Source organism: Mastomys coucha, unplaced genomic scaffold (genome assembly GCF_008632895.1).
Source record: "Mastomys coucha isolate ucsf_1 unplaced genomic scaffold, UCSF_Mcou_1 pScaffold22, whole genome shotgun sequence".
Classification (NCBI taxonomy): Eukaryota; Metazoa; Chordata; class Mammalia; order Rodentia; family Muridae; genus Mastomys; species Mastomys coucha.
In genome coordinates this window covers 114,879,056-114,890,754 of record NW_022196905.1, presented here as the reverse complement: position 1 = coordinate 114,890,754, position 11,699 = coordinate 114,879,056, and the positions used below count along the sequence as shown (strand labels likewise).

The 11,699-nt window shown below is 46.1% G+C and overlaps 1 protein-coding gene across 1 annotated transcript in view; it reads right to left on the bottom strand.

The window, feature by feature from the left end:
* The window catches only part of Hectd4 (HECT domain E3 ubiquitin protein ligase 4), a 160,857-nt gene that overhangs the window by 24,766 nt on the left and 124,392 nt on the right, over positions 1–11,699 (bottom strand). Inside the window, 7 exon segments of the mRNA XM_031391135.1 lie at positions 1,005–1,184; positions 2,148–2,353; positions 2,604–2,734; positions 2,970–3,175; positions 4,330–4,511; positions 6,879–7,039; positions 10,100–10,236. Coding sequence (XP_031246995.1) covers positions 1,005–1,184; positions 2,148–2,353; positions 2,604–2,734; positions 2,970–3,175; positions 4,330–4,511; positions 6,879–7,039; positions 10,100–10,236 — 1,203 coding nt within the window.

Below are 11,699 nucleotides of genomic sequence, written 5' to 3'. Positions count from 1 at the left end.
GAACTCACTCTGTAGACCAGGCTGGCCTCAAACTCAGAAATCCACCTGCCTCTGCCTCCCAAACACTGGGATTAAAGGCATGCGCCACCACTGCCCGGTCTGGCAAGACAGGGAACAGTCAGGGCTCGCTCTGCTTCCTCTGCTTCAATGACACATGGCCCTGAGGTACCAGGGTTTGCTGTCTGGCTTGTTTTCCTTTTCAGCAGAGAGGGTCTCATTCCTCTCTACCCATCACTCTGATTCCACCATCACCAAATTGCTGGCTTTGCTTTGGCACACACTCATCTGTACCTCCAGCCGTTCAGCCCCACATTATGTCCTGATTCATCTGAACAGCCATCAATGGGAGTAACCCCTACACCAACAACAGGCCAGCAGTGGATTAAAGTTTAATGTTTACTTCAAATCTTCTGGTTTGCATATGATAAGTTGGCCATTTGTGAGTACGGTGTGCTTGAAGTGTGTCAGCAGCTCTGTGGCTGGCATGTCCATCTGGTAGCACTGCTCACATCCATGTCCTCCTTCACTATCAAGTTATAACAGACTGGCTATCATGCCAACATTTACATTTTGGGATTGTTGCTTTTAGATAGGGTATCACTATGTAATTCTGGCTAGCCTAGAACTCACTATGTAGACCAGGTTGGCTTCAGACTCAAGGCATGACAATATTATTCTTTGTTTCTTATGTGGCTGGCACTATGTATATATGTATGTATGTATGTATGTGTGTGTGTATGTATGCATGTGTATGTGCATGTATGTATGTATGTATGTATGTATGTATGTATGTGTGTGTATGTATATATGTATGTATGTGTGGTGTATGTATGCAGTACAGTGGTGATGCTCAGCAGAGCATGGACTTAAAGTCAGTACTGTGTGTGACATCTATTCCCAAGCCCACCTTCAGCGGCAGTGCTCTGACAGGCTGAGGCTATGGGATCACCGGGAGCCGACCCCCATCCACCCCTCTACACTTGTTCCAAGAAATAGCGCCTCACCCAGCAGTTCCACCATGTGCAGCAGGACAGAGGCAGGGATGCTGTCAGGCTCATCCTCTGACTTCCCTTCACTGTCCTCTGATTTCCAGGACAGCAGCTGCTCGGCAAAGGCCATCGCCAGTGGGAACTCCAGGGGCAGAGAGTGCAAGACCAGCACTGCTCCAGGAGGTGGGGATACTCCTAAGAGAAGGACCCAGAAAAAAACATGTGATTGGCTGTATCTGACCCAAGTCCATCTGAGAAAGCATCTGCTGCCCAGTGTCTCCAGGCAGACTCATTGGCAAGTGTGACAACCACAAGCCAAGCACTGGACTGCACTTGCTTTTGTGGCAATGGAACACAAGGGCTGCTACTGGGCAGCCGGGCATGGTTGCGTCCATCTGTCCCCTAGCCCTGCAAGGCCAAGGCAGGAAGAGTTTGGATTTGGAACCAGTCTGGGCTCCATAGCAAAATAAATAAGGAAGTAGTAAGTGAGGAAAGGGAAAGGCTAAGGACTATCTCAGGCAAATACAGGCTGTTCTTTTCTTGTTAAGTATTTTGAGGGTTCCAGGCATTGGTGGCACATGCCTTTAATCCCAGCACTTGGGAGGCAGAGGCAGGCGGATTTCTGAGTTCGAGGCCAGCCTGGTCTATAGAGTGAGTGACAGGACAGCCAGGGCTACACAGAGTCCTGAGAAACCTATATATATATAGAGAGAGAAACCTATATATATATATTTTTTTTTTTTTGAGGGAGAGCAGAAGTCTGGAATTAAGATTTCTCTCCTTTCAGCTGGCTTTGATGAGGACAGCTTCAAGACCCCAAAGCCCTGAGGCCAGAGAGAAGAGCAGCAGGTGCTCACATCAGATACCAGAGGATTTATAACAAAAGCTCCAAAAACATTCAATAAGTGGGATTGCTGGCGCTGTGAGGGCTTCAGGGATGAGACTGCTACCCTCTGCAGATGGCTCCTCCACACTCAGGTACAAGTCCATCCCTCTGTGCCTGCCCGGGAAGCCTCTGCTAGGACTGCAATCTGCTGTCTCAAACACTGTTTGGACTGTTTCTTTCTTCACTCAGCCATTGGGCCTGGGAGCCCCCAAAAGCAGGCCAACAGAACACCGTTGCCTGCCATTCATCAGTGTGAGCTGAGAGACACTCACCTAGTTTTATGTGGACTTTGTCTGTGGAGAGAACCACGGAAGGGTACTGGTCAGCTGTGGGTGGAGGGGCGAGCCCAGTGTTGGCTGGGGAGGCATCTCGAGGGTAGCAGGCAGCTTCAATGAGGTTCAGCTGGCCAGTGCGCTTCACTTTGTGGCCAAGCCCATAGACGAGCACACGTGCCCACGGAGCCTTGTACAGAGAGGAGCTGAGAGGAAGTGGGGGTTAGGACAGACTTGGCTAGGCCATGCACTGGGCACGCGTCATCACTACAGCCTTTAGAAGGCTGCTCTCTACAGCCTAGTTCCCACAGAAGGAGGTACAGAAAGCTAGCTTTGAAGACAGTGTGCAGCTGAGGACAAAGCCAGCTGGAGACATATTCCTGGGCAATGCTGCTGGAATGAATCCACTCAGCTTTTCTCTCCCCAGCACCACCTTCTGGAGAAAGGATAACTTACTCTTTGCGGAATCCAGACTGACTTTCTTTGCAAGATACAACAACAAAAGCTGCTCCAGGGAAATTCACATCCATACTGACTTTGGACTCGGAAACTGGGAATTCCTCGGACGGGAACTGCTCTGGTGCTGTCTGAAAGGACACACATAATGAGTAAGTGTGGGCCAGCCAGACAAAGGGCACACTCCATCTTCTCGTCTTATCCAGGACACATGCTGCAATCCACACAAAAGGCTGGTAGCCTCTCGGGAAGAAGGCTGCCTGAAGCAGAGAAGCTCCATCAGAAGCGCTGCCCAGGGGTGGATTGTGGGAGAGCACTGTTTATTCAGTGGTGTGCAGAGCTGGGACCATGAGCTCAGGCCTGTACCTGCAGGAAGGCGCAGATCTGCTTTGTTAGCTCCAGGAGGCTGTCCTCACCCTGGTGCAGGGTTCGGGTAATGGCCACGCTGAGCCACTCCCTCAGCGTCTGTGAGCTGCCTTGGTAGAAGAGGTCCGTGGCGGAGCAGCTCTGCGAGTGGATGCAGTGCTGCAGAGACTGTGCCAGGAGGATGGAACTGGAGCTAATGGTGCCATCTGTGGACAGGAAAGGGAAGTCAGGAAAGCCAGTCAAGGAGAGAGGGACCCTCCCCCTCAGGAGGAAATTCGTGCCTGGGAAATGGGAGATAGAGAGGCCTGGGCCATCAGGGATCTCTGAGGGAGTCATGAGCACTGGCCTGGAAACTTGTGCTTTCTTTCTAGCAGTAAAACAGTGCTTCAGAAGTGTATGCACAACATGTTCATGTATGCACATGTGTGCATGACTGTAGAAGCCAGAGATTGGTGTTAGGTGTCATCTTTGGGTCTCTTCATCATATTTTTTGAGATAGGGTCCCTCATTGGACTGGACTAACATGGTGAGTCAGTGAGCCCCAGGGATCCACTTATCTCTGTCTCCCTCACACTGACATTACAGATGCACACCACTGTGCCCAGTTTTTATGTGGGGGCTGGTGACTGGAATTTTGGGTCCTTATTCGTGTAGCCATCTCCCCTGCTAAGTTTCTTGGAGACCAATGTGGGGTGGCCTATCCAGCTGCTCTGGGACAGTCTGGGCTCCACTAAGGTATGCTGAGGCACGTGTGACTACTGAGACGCCAAGGTAAAGCTCCTCTTACAGGTGTATCCCACTAAGTGGGTCGGTGGAGGCTGGTGATGTCAGGCTAGTGGGGAGGAGGTTGGCATATGCTGACTGGGACTCTGAGGATGCCTACAATGCCATGGGCTCACAGTGTTGCTTGGAACAGGGTCTGGGGAGGGTGTCTGTGCCTGAGCACCTTGAGTGCTCAGAGGTAAAAGGGAAGTTGATGTATCAGAGGTAGACAGAGGAGCCCTTAGTCCAGGGTGGACCAATGAAGGATTCCCTTGCTTAGCACTGCCCAGATGGGCACAGAAAGCCCTTACTTGACGCATCCCAGAGTTGTCTTATATGAGCAGCTATAGAGCAGGTCCTGCCAGGGAACCTTGATCTGACTCTCCAGGGTCAAGCAGAATATGTGACAGCAGTCCTACAGCAGTGAGTACTCAGTGGTCATTAAGTGACTAGGGTAACAGTGTACCTCAGTTGTCTAAGAGCAGTTAGCATGGCTACCACAGGCCTCCATGAGTCTCCATGGCGAACTAGGATGCTAGGATGCAGTCTGTGTGACCATGCTCAACCTTGGAGCTCTTTTCCCCAAGCCAGATCTTACCTGGGAGGGGAGGAGCAAGGAGCTGATTGGACAGGAGCTGCAGATGCTCTAACGTAATGTCTCGGATGGCAGGAATGTGGAAGAGCCGAGTGAATAAGTGAGGTAGCTTGGGGGCGAAGATGTTGAGCAGGGCCATTCGACAGTACAGCCGGGCCAGCGCAGCCTCGCATCGCAGCAGCTCTCTGAGGGAAAGGGAAGATGTGACACCCTGAGTATGTCTGAGTGATGGTCTAGCCCTCACACCTGAGCAGAGCTCTTGGGGGTCAACAACAATAAGGATGATGTCACTACACCACAGGCTTCTCTTCTGGCCCTAGAATCTGTTTCAAGTAACTCATTTGAGTTTTAAATAAAAGCCACAATAGTTTTCTTTAGGTTATTTTTTTCACTCCAACTCAAAAAACACCCTGGAAAAAGAAATGAAAATATCCATCCGCACAAAAACTTGTTAACAAAATTCATAGCAACAGTGTTTATAAGGGCCATATAGAGTGCCAAGTTCACACGACTGACTGACAAGGTACCATAACACAGATTGGCACAGTCAGCATAAGAGAAGCACATAGACCTCTGACACAGAAGTGAGGCCAGTGCACAGAGAACAGAAAGAGCCAAGGAGGGAAGGAGCCTCAGAGGCTCACAGGGTACTAGGAAGGAAGCACAGGTCTCAAGTCCTCTATTAGAGAAGCCACAGGAAGATCTGACTAGAGGAGCAAGCTCTGACTCACCCCGGACACCGCCCTCTCAAAATGCTTGAGAGCATCAGCTGCCTCCACAGTGGTCTAGACAAGGATTTCTCAACCTTTATGACCCTGCTAGCCTTTTATACAGTCCTCTCATGTTGTGGTGACCCCAACCATAAAATCATTTTGTTCCTACATCATAACTTATTTTGCTACTGTTATGAATTGTAATGTAAATATCTGATATGCAGGCTATCTGATATACAGCCCCTGTTAAAGAGTCATTCAACCCACAAAGGGGTCATGACCTCAAAATTGAGAACCTCTAGAAGGATGTCGAGGGCTGAGAAGTCACAGCTGAGGAAGAGATGGCTCATGCAGACCCTGCAGATTTGAGAGGACCAGAGAAGGAAGCTTTGGATGAAATCTAATTCTTCCACCTCACACCACATTTGGGTTATCTGAACCTTCCTCAGCCTCAAACAACTGTGGTCCAGCTGCCCTTGAAAGGCACTGCAGTTAGTAAAGAGGAACTGCACAGGCAGGGGAGCCCAGAGCTCCACCTCATGCTATCTCAAAGGTGCTGGCTCTGATTGATACTCTATGGGCTGTGTAGTCAGTGTATACACACCTGCACTGTCACTTGAGGACCCCTGTGCAAGTGCTAGTGCTGTGCAGCATGCTGGTCTTCCTGCCCTGTTGTCTACTTAAGTGTTATCCACTGTGGCCTGGGGTTTTTTGTTTGTTTTTGTTTTCTATTTTTTTGTTTTGTTTTGTTTTTGAGATAAGTTATCAGCCCTGGTTGTCCTAAAACTCCCTCTGTAGACCAGACTAGTCTGGAACTCACAGATATTTGTCTGCCTCTTCCTCCTGAGTGCTAGGATTCAGTGCTTCATTACATCTGGCCAAAGCCTGTCTGGATCTGGTGGCTGAGCTTCAGACAACCCCACAGAATAATGTACTATTCTAGTGGAACAGACAGACAGAGCCAAGCTGGGCATGGTGGCTTGCTGCGATAATCTTAGCACTTAGGAAGCAGTGACAAGAGGCTTGGCTATGTGGGTTTGAGGTCTGTCTAGACTATACACTCTTGGGGAGGGGGAGGTAGAGACATACTCAGCTCAGTTCCACACTGATGCCTTGGAAAGAAATTGGTTTGTTGTCATTGACTGCATTTTAGCTAGGGCTCGATGTGTCAAGTTCAGGTGACCCTTGAGCTATGGGCACACACCTAGGTCTGAAGAGGCGGAACTGTGTCACTAAGGAACAGGGAGCATGAACGTGGTCTGTAGAGGCCTTTATTAGAGAGCACATGTGTTACTCTGCCTTCTTCTCAACTGCAGCGGGGGTTTCTATGAGGGAAAAAATGAGTCATACAGGAATTTTTTACTTATGTTTCATTTTTAAAAAACAAAACCCTTGGCTGGCCTCCAACTCACAAAGACTCTCCTGCCTCTGTCTGTTGAGTCTTGGGGCATTATTTAATAGTGCATGGCAGGGAATGGTAACTGATCATCACTAGGTTTTCATCTGTAGAGGGCAGGCATATCTCCACTGCAGTCCTGTCCCTTCCAGAATCTTGCATGGTACCACATACACAGCCAGTGTTGAGGGTACACTTGGTTACCAAGAAAGAGATAGCTGGTTGCTTCCCTGGATGAACTGGATGTCTCATCTGGTCTCTCCTGACTTCTTTCCTCTGCATGTCTTTATCTCTCTAGTGGGCTCCATCCCAAGTATACAATAGAATGCATGTGACACAGGCCATGTGCTTCTAGACAGGTTTGTGCAATTGCCGTCCCTCCTCCCAACTCTTAGCTTTGAAGGAAAAGCCTTCTAGTCAAGCATTTATTCCCTCAGATTTACCTGTGAATTTGAAGGTTGGTATTATCCAGTGTGACTAGCCCATTAGTGGCAGTCCTCCGGTAGCCTGCAGGGGGCCTTTCTAGCATATCAATAGGGTACCAGTACCGCACCAACACCCCTTCACTCCGGAGGTATGTCTCCACCTGCACCAGTTCATTCACCTGCAGGGAGAAGTACACATCCAACCTGCTGTTCTGAGAACTGACTTTGCTTTTCAAGTTCATGCAAAGACTGTAGATATTAAATCTCTAGATATTATGGTATACTTTGTACCTAGTTTCTATTTTATAAACAAAATTAATGAACCCAAAGAGAATTTACAATACACATATTTATTTAATTTCCCTACCACCAAAGTATTTTTTTAGGCATGGTCTCATCGTGTACCCCTTGCAGGCCTGGAATGCTGATCCTCCCTCTCTATCTACCTATCTACCTATCTATCTATCTATCTATCTATCTATCTATCTATCTATCTATATGCATACATTGAGAGCAGGTAGCCTTGGAGGTCAGAAGAGAGTGTTGGGTCCCTTGGAGCTGGAAATACAGTAGGTGTTGAGCTGCAAACGTAGGTGCTGGTAACTGAACTCAGGTCCTCTGCATGAGCAGTATAGGCCCTTAACTGCTGAGTTATTCTAAAGGTTCAATTTGTTGGGGTTGTGTGTGTTAGGATCAAACCCAGGGCCATGTACACATGGTGTTTATTCTACTATTGAGCCTCACACACAATTCCTTTGGGTCTTGCTGTATAGCTTAGGCTGGTCTGGAATGCTCAATTCCCTTCCTTCAGCCTCCTGACTACTAAAATTATTGGTGTACACCACTACTACAAACTTCCTTTGTGTTTTGGTGTGTGCATACATACATGCTCATGTGTACACATGTGTGGTATGTATACATGCTTGTGTGTATACACGTGTGTGGTATGTGAGGGGGCATATGCTCATGTGGACACATGTGTAGAGGCTAGAGGTTGATGTTTTTGTTTTGTTTTGTTTTGTTTTTCCAAGACAGGGTTTCTCTGTGTAGCCCTGGCTGTCCTGGAACTCACTCTGTAGACCAGGCTGTCCTGGAACTCAGAAATCCGCCTGCCTCTGCCTCCCAATTGCTGGGATCAAAGGCATGCACCACCACCACCCAGCAAGGCTGATAATTTTAAGGTAGTTGCTTTCTACCTTACTTTTTTGAGACAGCCCCTTAACTGAACTCCGAGCTCCCCTAGATAGCCGTGTCTCAGACCCTCCCCTAGCACTGGGTCATGGATACGCTGGGTCTCAGCTCAGGTCCAGTGCCTGAGCTGCAGAGACAGTGCTGCCTGAGATACTTTCCCACACATTCTTCTCTTTCTTTTAAAGGTGATTTTTTGTTGTTTGTTTGTTTGAGTGTTGACTTGCATGTATGCATGTGTACTACACGTGTGCTTGACACCCAGAGAAGCCAGAAAAAAGGTGGCAGATTCTCTGGAACTGGAGTTTCGGGCAGTTTTGAGTTACCAAACTCAGGTCCTCTATAGGAGCAGTAAGTACTCTTAACTGTTAAGTCACTTCTCCAGTATTCTCACCCAATAAATTCTTAATTATAAATTAACACATAATAAAAAATATAGAAAATGTAGCTGGGCAGTGGTGGCGCATGCCATTAATCTCAGCACTTGAGAGGCAGAGGCGAGTTCGAGGCCAGCCTGGTCTACAGAATGAATTCCAGGACAGCCAGAGCTACACGGAGAAGCCCTGTCTTGAAACAAACAAACAAACAAACAAAAACAACAACAAAAAAGAAAGTGTAAAAAACTATTTTTAAAAAATATCTTCAGGAGGGACTGGAGAGATGGCTCAGTGGTTAAGAGCACTAACTGCTCTTCCAGAGGTCCTGAGTTCAATTCTCAGCAACCACATGGTAGCTCATAACCATCTGTAATGGGATCTGATGCCCTCTTCTGGTGTGTCTGAAGACAGCTATAGTGTGCTCATATACATGAAATAAATACATCTTTTAAAAAAAGAGAAAAGAAAAGAAAAAAGTGTTCAGGAAAAACATAAAAAAACTTTAAATCAAGTAAAAATTTGAAAAAGCAAATTTTGTTAAAATAACCTTTGTGTTTTTAGAAATTGCCAGTTCATTTCACTTTGGCACTGCAGAAGGGGTAATGCTAACCTCTCTGGAACCCATCAAGGTTCTCTGATGGTGTTTGATTCAGTGCCCTGTGTGATTAATGTAAAAGTCACATTTTCTTTTTTAATCTACATGTTTATGTTTTTCTGTACACCAGTAGTTTCTTTTTTCCTGGTTCTCTCTTAGAATCAACATGTCATTCACCTTTGCTGTTAGTGACAGCAGTGCAATGTCACTGTGCTTGGCTGGAGTTCCTCAGATGGACATTTGATACTTATTTTAAAGGGTAATCAATAGACCTCTGACTCTGGAAACGGTTTTTTGGAGGATTATAAAATTACTAGTATAGAAACAGTATTTTTTAAAAAAAGAATAAAAAGAATGTTCCTTTTTTCCTAATTATTCTGCCTGTCAGTAACCCCAGGAAGTTTCTAGCTTCAAAAACTTCAGTTCAAGAACTTAGCACAAACTTATTATTTTAAATTCTTATATGTATAATCAATGTAATGTTTTTTCCTTCTAATCATATTTTTTTTAGATTTTCATACAATGTAGTATTAATATTGCACTTTGCTCTGTACTGGAGATATGAGCTGGATGTGACCTCGGGGCTGGGTGTAGCCTCACTCCCATAATCACTAGATATTCTCATCGAGTCTTTCCACAGCTGTATTTCCACTTGGCTTCCTTCCTTCTTTTCTAAGATTGATTTTATGTTTATTTCTGGGTGTTTGTCCATGTGACTCTAAGCACATATGTGGATTTGGGTGCTCACAGAGGCCATTTCTGGTCCCTTGGCACTGAAGTTAAGGCGTCTGTGAGCTATATGACATGGGTCCTGGGATTTGAACTCTGTTCCCAATGACTATGCAAAGTTAGTACTTTTAACTACTGAGCAAACTCTCCAGCTTGGTTTCCTTGTTTTAAATTGAAGAGGAATCAAAAAGCAAAATCCATTTTTCAAGTGTCGGTATGGAGCTGAGGACAGAGCCCCAAGACCTTGCACATTTGCATCTTAGGTGCCCCATCCTAAAGCCCCTTTGTATGGACCCAGGAGCCACTTTCCATACACAGGACTGGAGTAACCTGACTGGCTATTTACTTACTGAATCAACATCTAGGACGACTCCATGAAGGCCAAAGGTTTTTAGCATCCCTCGGATGGCAAATTTTGGCAAAGCAGTTCCCACGGTACTGCTAGCTACATTGCTGCTGTCTGGGGAGCGGGTCACAACCGTGAGACCTGAGAAGGTAGAGGAAGTACCATGTCACCTTGGGAGGTTGTACTGTGGAGTCTAGCATAGCTCTGCAGCATGTGACAATACCCTCAGTTTCACTCTAACAGTAAAAGGAACACAGCTCAGACTGTAAAGCAACAATAAAATTGTAAACTCTTCCAATTCGTGAATTAAGAAGACAAGCCATTAAAAATGGGCTAAGGACTTGGATAAACACTTCTCCAAAAAGAAATGAAAAGATAACACATGAAATGATGCTCATTTTTACTTGTCTACTACCAGGGAGATGTGTATAAGAGTCATAGTGAGAGCCAACACCAACAGCAAGGGCTGATGTAAAAAGAAAGATGGAACACAATGTCACGCGTGCGGAAACTGGAACACTCACGCATAGCTGGTGAGCTGCTGGGAATGTAGGATGGTCAAGTTGCTTTGCAAAGTATTTTGGCAGTTTCTCAAAGTGTTAAATACAGAGTTACTGTATCACCTAACAATTGTACTCATGATTACAGATTTCAATCTATTATAATACATGTGTATTTCTCCTGGAGAAATGAAGATGTATGTCTACACAAGAGTGTGAACACAAATGTTTAGAGCAACATTAATCCTCATAGCAAAAGAGTAGGGCCAACTCAAAGTCCATCAATGATGAATGGAAACAACTAAGAGGTATATCTATACAATGAAGTATGGCTTGACAATACAACAAATGAGGTAGTAATACATGCCAAATGGATGAGCCTGGAAAAAGCAGCCAAGCCTGAAAGATCACATGTTAAATGGGTGTATTTGTCACAAATGTCCAGAACAAGTTAAGTCCACAGACAAGAAGCAGAGACACAGTTCATGGAGTCTAGGGAGAGGGAAGGACAGACAGATAGGGGAGCACAGACTTTCTCTGGTGATATGAATATGCTAAAGAAATAGAAATGGTTTGGTGGTAACACAGCTGTGTGAAGATCATAAACATTTTTGAGGCAAACATTTAACAAGGGCAACTCTTTTGCTGTTGGTAGTTATGTTGGGGATTGAACCCAAAACCTCAGCATTCTCCCAGAGAGCCACACTCTCCCAGACTCCAAAAGAAGAGAAAAAGAAACTGGGTGGGGAGCACAGAAATAGATATTCCTCCACTTATCTGTGATGTGGTTTTTCAAGATGTACCATTTTGTGGCTTTTGTTTTATCTGCTTTTTGTTTTCTGAGACAAACTGTAAGAATTGAGCAAATAGGGACACTTCATAAAAATATCAAGGAGCAAGGAATGTCCATTAAGCCTAAAGACAGAGCTTCAGAAGAGTTCACCGAGCAAACATCAGTCCCCAGGAGATGCCCTAATTGTGGGGAGTAGTGCCCGGTTCCAGGAAACGTCCCTGAGAGGGTGGATCCCCCTCACCACTCCTACGTGCAATCGGTATCTCCCCCTCACCTGGGGCATAAAGGTCAATGAGAACAAAAGACAATGG